The 19,403-nt window shown below is 41.0% G+C and overlaps 1 protein-coding gene across 1 annotated transcript; it reads left to right on the top strand.

The window, feature by feature from the left end:
- The first annotated feature begins 222 nt into the window (after positions 1-222).
- On the top strand, positions 223-19,059 carry ppfibp2a (PPFIA binding protein 2a). The gene is made up of 23 exons (XM_022190292.2): positions 223-514; positions 3,689-3,775; positions 4,864-4,977; positions 6,663-6,794; positions 8,674-8,958; positions 9,219-9,311; positions 10,712-10,823; positions 11,035-11,067; positions 11,683-11,744; positions 12,422-12,500; positions 12,665-12,789; positions 12,906-12,973; positions 13,058-13,118; positions 13,374-13,512; positions 14,436-14,577; positions 14,905-15,033; positions 15,285-15,435; positions 15,643-15,754; positions 16,043-16,131; positions 16,291-16,413; positions 16,815-16,940; positions 17,050-17,238; positions 17,339-19,059. Exons 1-23 carry the CDS (start codon positions 227-229, stop codon positions 17,558-17,560), a joined length of 2,961 nt encoding a protein of 986 aa, XP_022045984.2. The 5' UTR covers positions 223-226; the 3' UTR covers positions 17,561-19,059.
- Positions 19,060-19,403: the final 344 nt, after the last annotated feature.

Below are 19,403 nucleotides of genomic sequence, written 5' to 3'. Positions count from 1 at the left end.
CTACTACAAGCTGAACCTCTAATTTGTGGATTTCTGAAACCACAGTCAAAGTGTGATGCTATTTGCATCCAGTAAGCCACATTGGAGCATAATAGTGCCCTCAAGAGGAAATTTCTGGAACTATTGTTCCATCTATCTTGCTGTTCATTTACATGCCAGTGCAGATGCCTGAGAGGTTGCAAGAAGCTAATAGAGCACAAGGAACAATCAATCAATCAAGTTAAATATGTTGCAGAACTTTTATTTCCTGTGTTTCCGTCCTCTAGGCAAAATGTGCGAAGGGCTGTTCAGTGCTCTTGCACAATTAGGTGGCCAAGATTTCCAGTCCTCAGAGTGTACCGAACAGTTGACCCTTCCCCCACACATGGACTCCGCCCTCAAGGCACTTCAGCTGACTGAGGCCCTCAGGGCAGTGCTGGAGGGTCAGGGGAGTGAGGAAGAGCAGGGCACTCTCAGGAAACAAGTCTCCACCGATACAGCGGATGTTATACTGAAATGGCTGGAAAGGGATGAGGTGAGTATGGTTTCACTCACAGCTGGAGGCCTTATGAATGCACACAATCATGAAAGGCAGACATGACAGGATTATCGAATGCCCAGTTCTCAAATACCAATCTGAAATATCCAAAATCCAGTATATAAGAAGGGTTCCATTAGAGAGTTGTGCTGATGCATATATTATTAGTCGGCCACAGTCTCCTTCCACAGAGTTCATGGCTTTTATTAGTTTGTGATCTGGTGGTCTTTGATCCTGGTCATCAACATCTGGAGGGCTTTTTCCTGTCTGCTATGAAGTAGTGAGCTGGAAGTGGGATCTATTGTAAATGGCACCGGTAATGAGATCCAGAGCTCCTGGTTAAAGTACAAGCAGTTGCTTACCCTTTTCAAAGTTACATTCTCCCTTTCCTGTTTTCCGGTTTCTACAAGAGTTGTTTATTTACCTGGTTCAAGTTAGCCACTACCTGTATCTGCTCTTTTTTGCACTGAAATCTCTGAAATTGTCAATAATACACTCACATTCCCCTTCACTCTCCTCCGCTGCCTCCTTCTTCCTTTCTCCGTTGCCTTTACTGACTTCTCGCTCTGCACCACATCTGACAAGCATGTGCTGCAGAAAGTTTCCTCTCCCCTGTTCCCCCTTTGGAAGCCCCGCAAAATTAGTTTTACTGAGAGGTACTTCAGACAGCGCGAGACAACGGGCTAGAGACAGGCAGAGAGAAGTACAGAGGAAAGAAACAAAGGTAGGACAGAGAAAGATGAAAGACCATGTGCGAGATGCAGCAGAAATGCAGACATGTGGAAAACACTGAAGCAGTTCGAGCATATATGAGAGAGAAAAAGGAGAAAAAAAGGGGGAAGTTATAAAGAAGCAGAAAAAATGGGAAGAGAAGAAAGAAAGGGAGTATAGCCAACTGGCACAGTTTGACTTATTCAGCTCAGCTCTAAAAGTCTCAGGCAGCCCAGACTCCAAACCACACGGACCTAGAGCCTCTCTGCATACTGTACAACTGAAGTATGGAAGGTCTGTGAAAGGAAAACATAGAGACTGCTGCACCGCTAAGGGTAACTGTTTTGGTTTGCTGTGAATTTTGTGCATCCGTCCTCCTTGGTGCTGCATAGCACAGGCTAAATTCTGTTTAAAATTAAAAGTCAGACCTGCAGTACAATGGGCCTGCACAATGGAGTACGATATTGATTTCTACAAGCATTTTGCCTGGCTCAGAAAGGTAAGACATTCCCCACTTGCATGTCTGCTCTTGATACCTTCCCACTGCACCATAGTGTCCTTTGTTTTGTTTATTTTGTTGCAGTGTTCTTGCTTTTCCAGTATAATTACAGTTGCCATGGTAGACAGTTTGGGAGAAGACATGTTTACTTAGCATAGCTTGAAGCAGTGTGCTGCACAACATGCAACACATGCACAGAGTGGAAAAAGCTGATGTAGGAAAAACACCAATATATTCGATTGCAGACAAGCTGAAATGGCTTTTATAGTGTAGATATTGCTAATTGGATTTTAAATCAAAAACTGCAACTTTCACATAAAATGTCTGAAAAAGATTTTCACAGAAAAGCCAAAAGTGCATCTTTGAGTTCTTCAAATAGTTGACCGATGAGGTAACATGCGGCTTCCATACTGATCTTCAGGGTTAATAGTTTGAAGAGAAAATGGATGGATACACATTTCCTGTCACTTTAAAATGCAAAGAGTCTTTGAAAAGTGTGTACCATCTTGTGTGTCATTAGTTGTCTCCATTAGGTTTTAATTATCACTGCCTGGTATATCAATAGAAGATGACTTTTTATATGCGCACGTCAGCCATACCTTAAATAAAATCTACAAATAGAATACTGGTGATTTTGAATTTTTCCCTATACCACTAATCATAATGACATTCCATAGCAATACAATGTACATTTATTTCCATTTTAAATACTAATAAAGTATGAGGACAGTATTTATTTAAAGAACACTTTTATCAAGATTCTTACACACTGACAGGATGTTATGGAAGAGCATGTACACAGAAAAAAGAAGCACAGAAGCTTGTTGTTTGTGATGCAAATGTAATAATTTCCTTTTCTGCATCTTGGGATAACAACACTACAAACATAAAAGCCTTAAAACCTGAATGTGTCCATATGATTTAGAGTAAAGATGATTTGAAGTTTTACTAAAGAATTATTTCTTTTAGTATTGTCATTTTTGATTGACTTTTATTTTGCTTTGTTTTATAAATCATTCTTGTCAATCGCTAACCAACGAAAATGCTGCACTATTAGCCACTTTAATATTACTCCATTATGAGTATATGAATTAACAAACTTGTTTGGTAAGTGTATAACCCAAAATTTTGGAAGAAGGAGCTGATTCTTAACTGTAATTGGAACAGAGCAAAAATTGAAGTATATGTTCACAAATTGAAGTCAGGAAGAGTCTGTTTTTGCAACAACAAAAAACTAAGGTAATCAAATAAAGGAGGCTACAGAAAGAGCTATGGGAAACAAATAATATAAATCACAGGAAGTCAAGAAAAAGAATATTTGTAACAGCTTCAGCAGTGTAAACTTAAATATACGACTGACACCTATGAATTTAGTGCGTAACCCATAAGAACCCAGTCCCTTTTTCCTTAAAGGACTAAATGAGTTAAGGTCAGACATAAAGCTTTACAAGGAAGAGACTGGGGCACTCAAAGTGCTTGTTACACTGGTGTCACCGTGAGTTCTTATGGGTTAAAAAAAGTCGAATGCCAAGAATTTAAAGGCTTAATAGTAATTTCATATTACTCCAAACCACTTGAGCTGGTCGGTTCACAATGATGGGCACTGGCCTACACAATGTTTCCATGATTGTGGTTTAAAGCCTGGATCTCTGAGAAATTTGAGCTAATTTGGTTGCACGTTACTTCCCTTCCCTCCCCTTAGTCATCTGTAATATCCCCAACGACACTGGGAAACCTGAACTCAGATTTCTTCCCACTAATCAGCTGGTAGAAAACGTTGCACACTTTTAATACTGGATTAGGACCCATAAACCTCTTACAGATTCCACACACATCATCGGCACAATAGGAAGTTTGAGAATTGGGTGTCTAAGGGCTGTAACCCAAATTAGACCCACTGGGCAACTGTTCAGCATTAACAGTCTACCTACTGAATTTAACAGCTGACCTCTATTCTGAAGGTAAACCTCCATTCAAATGCTAACAGCGAGTCCTACCAGGAGCGATTATCACGTCTGGAGGGAGACAAAGAGTCACTAATTCTGCAGGTAAGATTAGTCACTCCACTGGATGGTTTTCTTTTCTTTTTTTCTTGCATGGATGTTGTTGTTACAAAGCAATGTTATTTCTGCCTGCCTGTATGTATAAGACTGAGATGATCTATAAAGCCCTCGCTGCATCGGCAACACCTTTATCCTCAAATGCCTGGACACCTTTTCATAAAGGTGAATCGGTTTCATTGTATATGATCCTGTTAAAACAAAAGAGGACACATGACACCACACTGTCAGTGGAAACTGATTCTGAACAGCTCAGATATCACATTGCAATGTTAGATGAGAAAGACAAGGAAATGGAGATAAAGGACAAAGGTAGTTCAGAGTACTGTGCTGTAAATGTTGCACAATTGTGCGTCTCTGTTGTTCTGCATGAGTAAAACAACAGTTATAAAGTGGGTTTGGTTCTGTTACAACACTAGAATGTCTTGTTTTCTGTGGTGTGTTTGCCTGTGTATTTACCTGTAGGTGTGTAGCCCTCAGGACTGATGAACAAGTGCTTCTGAGACAGGTTGAGGCTAGCTGCATCATGTAGTATGTAGATGTGTGTGTGAGAAAGAGAGAGAGAGAGAGAGAGAGCAGGTGCCCTGTTTGTTTCTTCAGGCCTCACATAAAACTCTCCTTTGGAAACTCTGTTCCAGTTGGTTGGTCGGGCCTGCCTGTTAGCATGGTATTAGCTATTATGTGGTCTTAATAGTTTCTCTGCAGATTTACATTTAACACACACATTTAATGTTCTGCTGATGTCGCCGGAGTTACTCAAGTGTTGCAAGCACCTACCGAGGCACAGAGGATTATTAATTTCATCTCAAAGGGAATGTTTTCACTGATTGATCCTGCACAGATGTAGACATTTCAACAAAAAAAAAAAAACAAGCAGCAGCAATAAAGTAGAAATAGCTGATATTAATGAATAACACACTGTGAGAAACTCTGCAGTCAAAGAGAAAATCTGAAATAATTTTGCAAGGCACAGGCTGTAATTATGAGATTCAATTTGAAACTAAATCATGATGTTTCAGTCAAAAAAGTACTGTCATCCGTAACGTCTTTCTGCCCACATATGTAACCACACACAGGTGAGTGTGCTGACAGACCAGGTGGAAGCTCAGGGGGTGAAGATCAGCGATTTACAGAGTTCTTTGGTGGAGCATCAGCACAAACTCAACTCCACGGAGGAGATGCTACAGCAGGTACTGACCTCACTCCATGCTGCATTGTGTCAAAACACCTCAAACTAAACTTTCCCCATACCAAATATTTGATGTATTACTGGACTAAAGTCAGGAAAGTCTGACTTAAACCAAGCAGGCATCTGCGACTGTTACACCAGCTTTGTTCCTCACATTTAAAGGAATGAGACAGGGCCCTAGAATGTTCATCTATCTTTTGAATATGACTGTTCAGTAGCTCTTGTTTCATCCCATAAGCTGTAGAATGTAACTCAGGATGAGCTCTGCTTCCTGGAAAGAAATTCCTTGCTAAGATTCCATTTAATCTGGCTGCAGATTGCCTTGACAACCAAAATATTTAGGACGCTCAGACTCATTCCGGGACGGTGTCTCAGAGTGTACGTCTGGTTTATGCAGAGCTGGACTAGTCTGTCTGGGCAGGTGATTACAGCAACAATAGCCACACCTCCAACCTGTAAGTCTCACATACAGATCTCCACACAGAAAGAGAAGGAAAGAGAGAGAGGAAAGGACAACAGAGGGAGGGAGAAGGGAACAAATGAGGAAAAGAGGAACAGCTTAAATAGGTGGAGATATGGGAGGGAAAAAGAACTGGGGTGGTGCTCCTTTAAGAGTTCGAAGTGTATGTAAACTTTCTGTTAACAGCAGCTTTGCGAAACAGTACAAAGGACACAAACTGGAATGGATGTATGAAACTTTAACCAACACATTTGAAAACAACTGTCCATGAGGGAAATGCACCTAAGTTTCACGTGCTGCAGGCAGAAACTGGAAGATGAGTCAGGTATTACATGTCATTCTTATAATCCTTCTCTGGTAAACAGCTCCATTTGACTGTTTCAGCCTGTTCTGACAAATTTCACACGTGTCAGGAATGTGCCTTAGCTATCTGATGAGTTGAGAAGTTAAGCTGTAAAAGTTTACTTCTGTGTGCAACGCCGTATGTGTGCCGAGTACCAAAGGGCAGCCAGGACTGGTTTCTTGGAGATGTGGTCATTATGAGGCTTTGGACCTGAGCCGTAAATCTCTTCCTGGTGACAAAGCTCTAATATTTTCCATGTGCACTCGAGAAGAAGCCTAGATATTTTCCAAAGCCACGCTTTTAAATGGATGTATCCATATGTACAGTCTGCCTGCCTCAGATGCTCATTTCTGTACTTTAAGTGATTTAGCACCTGCTTGACATCAACCAAATTAGTAATACATCTGCCTTGCATAGTCTGGCTTCGCTCTCGATTCCTGACAGCCACTGAGGACAGACATCACAGAATGGTCTAGCCATAGTCTCCCTCAGCACCAGGTTTGATTGTCAGCCGTTCACACACAGAGGACAGGAAAATGCACCTGTCAAAGTTATTTGGATGTTCCATCTATGAATGTTTTGCATGCTTTTAGTACCTCTCTCTCACCGACTCTCTCTCTCCCCCTTCTGCTGTGTACTTTGAGTGAGCTGTGAAATAGGCATTATAAATAGTGGTCATGGGTTGTGTATATTTAGCCACTCAAACAGCTTCTGAAACCAGTGGGGTTTGAGGGGACTGTCATTACAGAACTGGTAGCTTGCTGTGCCTCATACTTAATGTTGTCTTTGTTCAGTGAGTACCGTGCCTTGTGTATGATTGAAGTGATAATGCGTGTGTCTGTCTGTGTTGCCTCATGCTCTTGCTGTATGTTGTTGATGACAGGAGCTCGTGCATAGAACGTCACTGGAGAGCCAGAAGCTGAGTCTTATGGGGGAGGTGTCCTACCTGAAAGTAAAGCTGGCAGACATGGAGGGAAAACAGGGCCATGGGGCTGAAAGGCAGCACAAAGCAGAGGTAAGGCTTCTAACTGAGGTAAACATGGCTATTCCTTGTGATCAGAAAGGATTCATTTTTAATTTACATTACATTATGTAGGTATGGTTATGTTGTTTGTCAAAGTGTATGTAAAGCTGCAGTGCATCCATCAAAACAGCTGCCTTGTCGGTTGTACCAGAACTTGATTTACTTGCTTTTCTTTAATTACAAGCACAGTTTCCTGAGTTTGAGCAATCAATCAGTTCACTCTGACAATAATTTTGCAATTACACTTCATGTTCTTAATTGGCAAATTTGTAAATGCCTTGTAACCAACAGACCTTACAGCTTGTTTCACTGAGGACTATTTACAAGAAGGAATTAATTTAGCTAAAATCGGGAGCTTCAATTTTTCTTCAGTCCTTGGAAATTCGAACATAACTCTGCCAGGAGTGACGAGGGCACACACAAAAATCTGCTTTGTGTTCTCATGGATCTAACCTTGAAGTCAGCTGCTGATTTTATGGAAGACCATAAACACTTTCTGGAAGGATGGAGGGGAACATTCACCCAAACCCTGGCTCTGTTGTTCCTGGGCAAAGTCTACAGGAAAAAAAAAAGTCTCCAAGGGCTTTAATTTTTTTGTCAGTCTAAACTGAATCATGTATTTGCTTAAGACTGATGTGTTAGGTTACCAGCATACTTCCTGGGCATTCAGTGAATTTTAGAAAGGGAAAGCAGGGGAAGCAGAGTTATGAGTAGAAAGGATACTGTAATGTATGCAGTTACCGTCAAAACACCGCTGGTCAAAGAGTCTTTGTGTCCTCAGGTTAAAAGAGTTCAGGCGTACTGGAGCTGGCATGATGGATGACGGGCCAAATATGAGTGTGTGTAGGCTTCAGCCCAGAGAATTTTGTTCTTGGTGGTGGGTAAAGGTTGAGTTGGTCATTCTGAAAAAAAGAACCCTCTTCCTAACTGAAGGCAGTATTCTAAAAGCATTTTTACACAGCAAAACTCATGACTAATTTGAATATGTTTGACTGTTTATGAAGTATGATTTGTATTACTAAGTTGAAAGAAAAGCCATTGATGTGGTTTAGTAGATGCCAGTTTTTCATTAATGCTCAATTCTACTTTTACAATGTGCACAAACCCAATTTTCCCTTTAACAGCAGACTTAAGGAGGGTAGGGGAAAAAAAAAAACATCCCTTTAACACTTTACTGGCCTCCCATGTGCTGCCTCTACTACAGAAACACGTCGACGCATATGCAGCACACACACACACGCAACGTGTGGAAGCCTCCTAGCTGTGGAGCCAATAAGCTCATAGTTAAATTTAGCCGCGGAGGCACTCCATATCATCTGTCATATCCGCTGTACCGGACCCCAAGTGAGACTTCCTCTGTCCACAGTCCGAGCATAACTCGGCTGCTGTTTATGCTCTTTCTGAAGGAACACAGGCAAGGACCTACTCTGAAAGATGGCCAGAGGCAAACTCGTTCACCCCTGTTGCAATTGCAATTTATCAGTGCAAACTACCACTGAATTTAGCAATATGGCACAGCTTTATGTTGGTACAGGCATGCTTGACGCAAGAGGCTTGTTAAAGCTCATTAACAAATACAAAACAACATGTGTTTACGCGGATCAGATGAGACTAACTGGCTCAGTGTGTTTGTATACTGGGATCAGCCAAGCATCTGTGTTTCTGATGCAGGTTTACAGATATTTATGTATTCAGACTCAAGATCAAATATACGCTTTCTTGGGATTTATAATACCGTCAGCAACTGATTTGAAAGGTCACTTCTATTATGATGGATTCACACACAAACACAATTTCTGCCAATGTTTCCTTTCTGTTCTCTTTCTAAACAGCTCTCTCAATTCTTTCTCCCCTTCATTGTATCTGCCAGACTGTAGTGAATTTCATTAGTGAGCTGCAGGAGCAGATGTGTCAGTTTCAGAAGGAGATCAATAGCAAGATCCAGGAGAAAAAGGCCTTGGAGATCCCAGCTGACAGCAGGCCTCCTGTGGCCTGCCCCACTGAGTCCACTGAGGGCCAGGGCTCAAACCTGGGGGTGTCCTCAGGGGGGATGCACAAACTAGAAGAGGCTCCAGACGGGCCTGATGGGAACACACACAGCCCCAAAGAGGGTAGCTCAGATGCAGAGCAGCAGTACCACTGTGGAGGAGAAAGTGTAGGCAATTCCCGTCTGCATGGCTTGTATTGTTGTGTACAGCATGGGTTGGGTTGCTACAGTGTGTGTGTAATCTTTGGGTTCAGATGCAAATGACACGCTTGTTTCATGTCAGTGTGCAAAAACAGTACATCTGAGCATATTTATCTGTTATGGATCAGTGTGTGGCCCAAGTAAGTTTAAGACTGTGTGTGTGGTGGGAAAAAAAAAGAATGTGGAGCTGAATATTTAACTAAATCTCCCCATACTTTCTGTTTCAGGGCTTATTTAAGGAGCTTAGGATTCTCAAGGACAAAGTGGAACACCTGGAGGATCAGAAGTTACAGTACGAGAAGAAACTCAAAGCAACAAAGGTAGCAAAAAATGAAGACAAGAATGTTCTGACTTGCATGGCGTGTAAACTTTGCAATGCTCTATCAGTGCCCAGATTCCACCGCTAACTGTCCACTCAACTTTCCTAAATGCTGTCCAATGTGATGTTCCAGCCAGTTAAGTGAGTCATTCTGCACATGTTCTCTCATTCAGACACCTATGTTTTCTTAGGAAGTCTGAGAACTATTTGCCCTCTATTTTGAAATACAGCCGAAGTAGATTTAATCATGGCTTAGTCCTTTTAAATGATCTACTTCCGTACTGTGGCAATGTCCAATGGCCTTACCTTCCGTCCTCTATTAAAGTGAGTAATTATTATGCCTCCTACTGTTTTATCATCTGTCTGGGTTACCTTTCTGGTACAAAAGCTGTCTGTGTCTGTGAATTGGATGTGTTTTAATATGCTGTTATTCTACTCTTTTGACATGCAAGCAGCAGTTTGACTTGAAAAGACTTCACTTTAACTCCATTTGTTCACAGCAAGCTAACAGCTAAATATTGTCTGGACAGCTACAGTCACAACACGAGTGGCGTGAGGGTGATGTGGGAAGACATTTTTAAAATGTTGCAATTATCCAAAAATACCTCACTCATTTTGGTAGTTCTCAGAGGAGGTCCACAGAGTTTGTTTGCAGTGTCAGTTACCAACTGCTGAACTGCAAAATGAACAAATGCTACATTTTACTGAAACTTTTTCCTTGTTATTCTCAGTTTAGAACTTTTCTCAGAGGTAGCAGATTGTTTTCAATCAAGCTTGGAAAAATCTTGATGTACATTGGAATAATTGGCTACAGATGGTAATATGGCAGATGCCCAGCTATATAAAGTGCTTTTTTTTCTGTGTGAGTTTGTGTATGCTACTCTACAATATTAAACAAACCTGTGGCAAGCTGTGTTTTGATGGAAAAAAAAACAGAGAACGATGTGGTGTTTGAGGGAGAAGGTGTATTTTCCTGTTTTTACTTTCTTCTGCACAATTGCAGACAGAACTTGCTGGCAAAAAGATCAGTCTGAACTTAATTTTACTGCCATCTGTGTGTTCTTCCTGCAACTTGCATCAAAACAAACTATTAACTCCAGACAGCAGTGGCCTAGCATTTGGCAGTCTAGAATTCACGCAAGGAACACGTTGGTGTACTTTGTTGTGGGTGTTTCATTCATCTGCAATGGTGGAAAAATAACATTAATATTTTGCAAAATTTGCGTTTCAAGTGGGAACATGCACCAGCACTTAAAGCTGAAATGCACGTACATGTCTTGTTTTTGTGGGTGAGCTTTTGGGGGGTGAATGTTTAAACAGGCATGTGTTGGCACATACGGTACACTTGTACAGGACTGCTTGTCCTTTCTGCTGAGATTCCTTACTGTGTGTTACCCACAGGCAGAGATCAGCAGCCTTCAACAGCTTCTGCTCAGTAAGAACGCTGAGATTGAGAGCTTACACAATCAGCTGCTAGCCAGACCCTCTCTAACCAGCGACAGCACAGAGAGAGGTAAGCAAAGCACCCAGCTTCAAGCTTTCATAAAGCTGCCAAAAAAAACCAAAACACCTCCCTGTATGACAGAGTCACCCATCCTGATAGGTGACACAGTTAATGACTCCTTGTTGCATTCATTAACTTTCAGTAACAGCTGTGGGAAAAGTCTGTCTTGGCCCGTAATAAACTGTCTCATCACGGGTTTCTGTCTCTCTCTCTCTCTCAGAGGAGATGTACAGGAAGAGGCTAAACACCAAATGTAAGCCTGAGCAGTGCTTAATGAAAATCACTTTAAACCCAAGGGCCATGTCTACCTTTGATCCTTCGTATATTTCCTTTCTTCAGACATGTCTCTCTATTTTATTATCTTTTGTTTCCTTCTGCTCTGAGGGCTAGCTGACAATCATCAACTGGTTTCTAAAATTACTCGATGCACTATCCCTCTTCCCTTTGGCTTTGTTGTTGTCTATATGGATTCCTGAAGGAATAATGTCTGTTCATAATTTTGTCTGTAATAGATAAACACTTCTCCGGGGTACACTTGCTGAGTGTAGTCAATGTCACTCACTGGCAATGCTGTCTGTATGCCTTCAGTGGTTACAGAGAAGGGCCTATGGACTGTGAGCCCTAATATGCAAAAGCTGACATGACTAAATCTATGATTGGTTGATATAAAAAGGCTTGGATTAATCTTAAAATACTTGGTTTAGATGGCACTCCAGTGAGGAATATCTACAATGTGCTTGCATGTATATGTCTTTCCTTTCACTAAATAACTACATTCCACTAAACAGGTCCATTCAAAATGCATATTTATGTAACAGGACTGGTTGCCGATACGGATTAATAATCAGTATGTGGTTTCCCCTCACAGATCAAGAACTACAGAAGCTTCGGAGTGGAATGAAATCACTGGTGGCTGCCAATGATGAAAAGGTGAGCTAGCAGTGACCTGTAAATGTGTCCTTTCTCTGTTCAAACAGCTGTATGTGGTTATGCAGTATCAGTGTGCGTGCTGTCATTAGTTTACTACAATGTAAAGTGTGTTACTGGCCTGTGAAATGAACGTGATATCATCGCTGCTGTTAGAAAGGTGAGAAAAGTAACTGCTTTTAGATGTCATTTCTCAGCGGCACAGCCCTCCCCCCATTTATAGCACAGAGGGGCTTTTGTGTTCTCCCTCCCAGAGTATCTCGGACTTTAAAGACTTGCAGACATGGGCCTACATGTGGCACACTAGTGAAGACACACACGTACACACACCCCAAGGCGAGCCATTTCAGGCGAAGCCACATTCGGCCGCCTTCTGCCAAGCCTAATTTTGGAGCGAGCAGCATTAAGAGAACCATAGCAAAACCAGGCATCGGCACCACTTCAAAAAACACACTCCATGCAGCTGGTTACCACAACTAAGACTTCCAGCCGGGCCTGTGTCAATCCCCTCCCTATCCATTACTTTGATGTAAAGGCCATATGGTAGAAAAGGAGCGTTTGTGCAGCATATCGCTCCGTAACAGAGTGAAGCGGGTAGTCCATATGTGTGTCCTAACCTTAGATAAACATTGTAATTGCATTCTGTTGACCCTGAACCTGCCCAACCCTCTTTTCCGCAGGACCGACGCATTGAGGAGCTTACTCTGCTCCTGAATCAGTGCAGGCAGTTTAGAGAGGTCACTCACATCACAAGGCAAGGTAATCAGCTTATTTCCTCCCTTCACTTTCCCTTCCAGTATTTATACTATCTGAGCTGAACACTTGAGCATAATGAAACCCAACATATTTGTTTATTTTTTAGAGAAATGTGTTCCACTGCTTGAGCTAAGAGAGCAAAAAAAATCTTCTCTTTGTTACCGTAGCTCCATCTACTGTTCGTTCGCTGTCAAATGGGAGGACAATGTCAAGCAGCAGTGAGGAGGAAGAGCATGGGCTGATGAGGAATGCTGACAGTGCCAGCGCAAAATCTGAGGACGTGAAGTCTGAAGTGAGTTTAAAAAGAAAACAAAACATCACAGCTGGTCTCATATAAGTTAATTTACTGTTTGCATGAACTGCATTTTGTTTATCAAAACTGTAAAACTATCTTTTCAATCATCACAGGTTTCAACAAACAGCTCTTCCTCCCAACAAACATCTCTTTTATCTGTGTCAAAGGAAAGCGATTCTAGGTATTTAAGCAGCAATAAACAATGAATGATTTCAATATCTGTTAGTAGGATTTTATTGAGTTTTTTGTGCTTTCATTCTCTCAGAACAGAACCACAGACTTTATCGAGTAGCTTGAATGACCTACCAAATGGACACTCACACAAGGTATGCTTTACAGTGGTTATACAAATAAGACAAGAAATGCATCTTTAATTAATAAAATTAAATGCACATCTTAATTTTTCTACAGTTTACAGGCTCCTGTGTTTTTTATTACGTAATGAATGCATGAGGGAACCAGAATTCCCTCATTTGTACCAGGATTATAGCGTACATACTTTGTACTTGCAGCTGTCCCTGTTGTTTAGCAAACTCACTGTCTTTTTTTATTTTATTTTTGTCTGCGTGTGGTTCATCCAGAGTGGTTTGGGTGACACCAGAAGTCAGACGCTGCCTGTGAATTCCTCTCTGTCAGAACAAAATGGAAGTGGAGACAGCACCACTGAAATCCAGAGTCAAAGGTCCCCAGATGGGAGCGAAGATGGAGACTCCAGCCAAAGTAAACCCAGATATATTAAATCGAGCCTCACAGGGTGTTATTTATGGTAATTTATGATATGATGGATAGTGTGCTGTAATGAGCCTTGGAATACTGTAGGATCAGTCTTCCTTTTCTGTGAAATAGGCCGTAGCCTGGTAATTCCCATGAGTTAAGACAGGACTCACATTTGGAGCAAACCGCTCTCCTTTGACCAGACGACCACTGTACGTTTGATCACAGCTAATTGCAGAGGCTTCTGACAGGACAGATGGATCATGGGATCAGCTTTCTTAAAAAACACACCCTCTCTCCTGCTCTGATTGACCACATTTATCCCAGCTCCACCCTTCTTCAGCGTGACTGACCAATTTTAACTTCAGCCTCACCCTGATTCCTCCCTTCTGCGTGCTGCTGGAGAGCCCTGACTGACTGCAGTCTTTATCATAAAGATCGCACCTTGTAAAATGTAGTTTGCGTCTTTTCTTTTCAAGGGGCATTAACTGATGAATTATTTGCTGAGCTCAGTGGTGTGTAATCTGCGTGGCTCTACTGAATGGAGCATTGTGAAAAAGCAGACCACCACATATGTGCTACTTTGCTCTCAGTGTCCTGTAAGGTATTTAAAAAGAAGGGAGAAAAGCTTTTTATGGCTTTATACTCATTCACCGGCATCATCAAGATTTTGTCTTCAACAGAACCGCAAATACACCAAGTCTGATCTTTTCATAGATGCCATTAATCAAATGTGTTTAGTTTGGCAGTATAACAGTGGGACTTTGTCTGCTCAAATTAGTCTGAGTGAACAGCTATTTTCAACAAATTAAAAGCATCCATAAAATATTGCGTAATCTAACTGGCCCTCTGGAGTACATTCAGACAAATTGGATCACAGTTGTACTTTGTAGCATTGCACTGACTGTGGTTTTTGTGACCTCATGAAGGGAAGCTGGAGAAGGTCGACGACAGCACTTCAAGCGATAATTCTCCTGCTCATTCTGGGGCAAACACACAGTCTGGCCAGCGAGCAGTGGGCTCACCGGAATATATGAAGAATAACAGGAGCTTCAAGAGGCTCTGGGGCAAGTAAGTGTTAGAAAATATGTAAATGTATCAACCACACGGTACATTCAAACACGATCACTCGGTAGACCAAAAAAAATACAATCAAACAATGAGGAGTGTATGTTTAAATGCTTGCATTTTTGCATAAATACAGACTTATTTTCATGCTATCAAATAGCTTTGGGTATACATGTAGATAATTGCATTATATCGCATTCTGTACAGCCTCTTTATGAACTACTCTTCTGCTACCATACTTCTCCTACAATTGCATTTATAGTATGAATAAAGTTCCATATTTTGATTATTTCAGTCTGAGAATGTAAGAGTTCACTGTTATTCCTACAGGCTTCGGAGAACTCAGTCTGGAGGCTTCAACGCAGCAGATCCAGATGCTGGTCAGTTTAAAAGAGGAGGATTGCGGGCGACAGCAGGACCCAGACTGACCCGAACCCCTGAATCTTACGACTCTGCACGGTAAAACTCAGAGTTCTGATCTTGTAATACAGTATGGAATTTAAGGGGTTTGTATCAGTAAATTGTATTTGGCCACTTAAGAATAATCTGGTTAAGTTTTCAAGCTACATCTGCAGCACCACTATTATCCACATAGGCAAAATGAAAAGCTGCTCTTTAAATGTGTTCTGCATTTACAGGGAATATTCAAAAAGGAGACCATTTTGAATACTTTCATTTTCTAATTTCCTTTTCTCCGTTTTTCTTGTCAGTGACATGAATATTCCATTCAGCCAGTGGACCAAGGAGCAGGTGTGCAGCTGGCTCGAGGACTATGGACTGGGCCAATACGTCAGTCTCAGCAGACAGTGGGTTGAAAATGGACAGACACTTTTGTCTGCTACGCCTCAGGATTTTGAGAAGGTCAAAGAATAAAACAGTTACAGACACTTCAAAACACTAGACACAACTAAAATATCTAAAATTTTGAACTGAAGAATTTTAAAATTTAGGTCACGTGTCCTTTATCATGAGTGTTTTCAGAGTAAATCAGATTGCATGTAGGTGAACAACCAAGGCTTATATTTTGATCTTTGCTTAAGTGAGACATGCTTTTCTTTCTGACCTCAGGAGATGGGAATGAAGAATCCACTGCACAGGAAGAAGCTGCAGCTCGCTCTAAGGGCATTTACCACTAAAGTTGTAGAGAAATCCTCAGAGCTGGACTACATCTGGGTCACCCGTAAGGCTCTTACTCTCCTACTGTGCATGGAGTGATTTAAACTTCCCTTTTGAACTCTGGGCATGAGGCGTGCTAATCAGAACTTCCCATGCCATAAACTAAAACAACGAAACACAAAGTGTGAGATGTAAATACATGTGATGAATGCAAATATAATCACATTTCAGACCAGGAAATGTTTCCTAACTGAACAGCCACACTGAACATGTTTTGACCCCTGAGAGTTGACGATACTTGGAGCAAGTTTACTGAGTGATGTGCATTCATGTCCAATTTTCCCCCTTTTAGGCTGGTTGGACGATATTGGTTTGCCGCAGTATAAAGACCAGTTCCATGAAGCTCGAGTCGATGGCCGAATGATACAATATCTCACAGTGGTAAGACTTAATCCTGAAAATGTGCACTGTAACATTTTCTCTGAAAGGGAAGTGCCGAAAATTCATTGATTTACATTTTAAAAACACAAGCTACATTACTGGTATAAATCTGTCTGAGCTACTTTTAACGGTGCTGATGTTCTTTTTCTGTTCACTTAGAACGATCTCCTGACTCTGAAGGTTACGAGCCAGCTTCATCATCTCAGTATTAAATGTGCTATTCATGTCCTTCATGCCAATAAGTTCAACCCACACTGTCTTCGACGCAGGCCAGGGGAGGAGGTGAGCCAAAATAGAAGTAGAACTGGAAATAGTAGTTTGCATCAGAGTGTGTTATATAAAGTATTTCTTCTACTTTCTTATGTTATGCTGCATTTTGTGTGCAAATTTGAAAGGTTGGAGCTCAAAGCCCAGAGACTGTACCACATTAAAGACATTTAAAGTGTGTTACTGATATACTATTTTTATGCCGGACAGATGTCGTGACATCAGTTTGCCACAAGATGGCGACAGATGTTAAAGGGTTTTGAACACAGGATTTTTCTTTTAATGCAAGTGTTCCAAAAAATTTTTAAGGGTAGTTATTGATTTATTCATTGTATTTGTAAGAAAGGTCAAACAAGAATGAGTAAAATGGAAAGGGGTATTATTCCAATTAGTAGTTTTATTTTTAATCTCTTCAGAAGCAGCCTTCTCCCTCAGAAGTGGTGCAGTGGTCTAATCATCGTGTGATGGAGTGGCTCAGGGCAGTGGATCTAGCTGAGTATGCTCCTAATCTAAGGGGCAGCGGTGTTCATGGTGGGCTGATTGTAAGTACTGTAAATGCTGAGCTTATCTGCAAGTTCACCAGATCACACAGACATTACATGCATGATGAAAGCGGCTGCTCTGATCTAATGTCAATCTTTTCTTCCACAGATCCTTGAGCCTCGCTTTAGCTCAGAAACTTTGGCGTTGCTCTTAAATATCCCTCCACAGAAGACTTTGCTTCGCCGCCACCTCGCCACTGCCTTCTCTGCCCTGGTTGGGGCTCAGGCCACACAGGAGAAGCGAGAATACGGCAATGCCACAGGCCATGTGCCCCTCACCACCACTGCTAAAGTAAAGGTAAGAGCACTATTTAAGTCAGTCAGTCAAAATGTTAAACTGCTGTTGCAGCATAACATTAAAATGATTTGTTAATGCATTGACCTTTTTGTGTTTTCAGCCAAAGAAGCTCGGCTTCACCCAGTTTAGTCACCTCAGGAAGAGGAAACCTGATGAATCTGCAGATTATATCTGCCCCATAGACAGTGCAGCACTAACACTGAACGGAGTTTCTCGCTTGTCCTCTTCAGCACATCGAGGCCTCAGCCCCAGTTTGGACAGACACACTGACAGATGGGAACACATGGGGACAAAAGCTCAAACTAATGACTCCAAACAGTAATTAAATGAATAAGCAGGAAACCCTACCTTCTCCACCACACTCCCCTCTCCCTAAGTGACTTTAGAAATCAGTAGAAATTCTAAGGCAGATACTTACCCAAGATGCATCCCTGAGCTGATTTGCGGGATGGGCTGTGAAGATGCTGTATTTAGCAGGCAGTTGATTGCTGGTAATGTATTTTTAATCAGGTGTTGCTTAAACAATTTTCATCTTTTACTGGTGAGGATTTGTGACATTGTTTGAATTGTTCATTAAAGCTGCTCTCTGCATTCCTTTTACAGTTGGATTCCAAAGCTTATACTTTTGCTTTACAATAAATGCATTGTACTGACCATTTTGTACCTAAACTTCTGGAGAATTTGTTAGAATATTGATTTCCTTTTTCTTGTTGTATATCTGGTTTGTCTGCACAGCATTATTACTCACATCAGATACCTTAAGAATGGATGTGTCTCATTTATTTTCTGTATGACTAAGTGTAAAACAAATCTGAAATTAAATCATTTTTGATTCCTGGCAGTACACTTAATATTTTGCATGTTTTGGCCTGTTGATACACGGGGTTCTTCTACTTAAATGCTGCCCTGTTTCATGAGATCATGCACTGGATCAGACAGGCTCGTTAGAATTTTGAGAAAAAAACACCTAATTACCCTACTAGGTCCCATTAAAGCAACATTTCTACTGTCAGCTGGTAGTTTAATGCTCAGTGCTGTCTCTGAAGAGCTTGATAGAATTTAAATTTTGGCTAAATTGGAACACATAGTGCTTATGCCAGTAACAGATGCAGTTTTAAGGTTTAAGATTTGAGATTATTAGCATTGTTGCTGTTTATGTCACTATGTTGCAAGAATTTTAATGTTTTAGGATGATTTCATTTTAGCTGATGGGTAATTGGATTCTTAACAGACACTCGATCCGAGACTGCCCACTGCTGGTCAGAAACTGAAAATGCAGAAACACATGGCAGCCCATAATTTGGGGCCGGATCAGTCCAGTTTGTCAACAGTGAAAAAGACAAAATATCTGCTTTCATGGAGTTGACAAGACTGAAGCGAAGCCTGTTCTGATTTGCTTGGTGAATGGAACGAGTTCCCAAACTCTGTTCGATCAGCAGAATCCCCTTCAGTTTTGAAGAAAAGACCAGCTTTTGCATTTGACACACGGCAAAAAAGAAAAAATTAAAGGAAAAAAAAACATGCTATTATCTCCCGCGCTGTCTGTAGGCACCACAGTCCTATTATCACACTTGAACTTGTTTTGTGGCACTTCCAGGTTGTCTTCTCCTGACTACATCCCTGCTCATGTTGTATCTACTCTCAGATGTGCGTTGCTTTGGATAAAAGCGTCTGCCAAATGAAATTGTAGAACTGCAGTCAATCAAAAATAAATCAAGCTGCTGAACATTACCAGCATCAAATTAAATTTGTTCTGTTTTCACACAGTTTAATACTTCTGTTTGGTTAAAAAATAAATAAAGAGATGCATTTTCAACTTCACTCAAAGATAGTGTTTGTTTTAATAGATGCAGTTATAAGTGAATGTTGTTGTGATTTCATTGCATGAACAAAAGAATGGAACACACTACACAATCTCAGTGTCAACTATTTCTGTCCATCTCTGAAAAACAAACAGCAAACAAACATCCTTATAATATCACAGTAATGTCTAGTAATTCATTGGTCAAATATAACTATGTTGTTGTGGCACATTGGATTTTAGCTTATCAAAATTTTATAACTGTCTTTATCAGCAGGTTAAAATAAATAAAGGATATCTGGATCTTTACTGCACCTTATAACCTCTGGCAAACTATTTTAACTTGAGTAAAGGCAATGCCCTG

This window comes from Acanthochromis polyacanthus, chromosome 2, assembly GCF_021347895.1.
Source record: "Acanthochromis polyacanthus isolate Apoly-LR-REF ecotype Palm Island chromosome 2, KAUST_Apoly_ChrSc, whole genome shotgun sequence".
NCBI classification, from domain to species: domain Eukaryota; kingdom Metazoa; phylum Chordata; class Actinopteri; family Pomacentridae; genus Acanthochromis; species Acanthochromis polyacanthus.
This window is presented reverse-complemented; position numbering and strand designations above follow the sequence as displayed.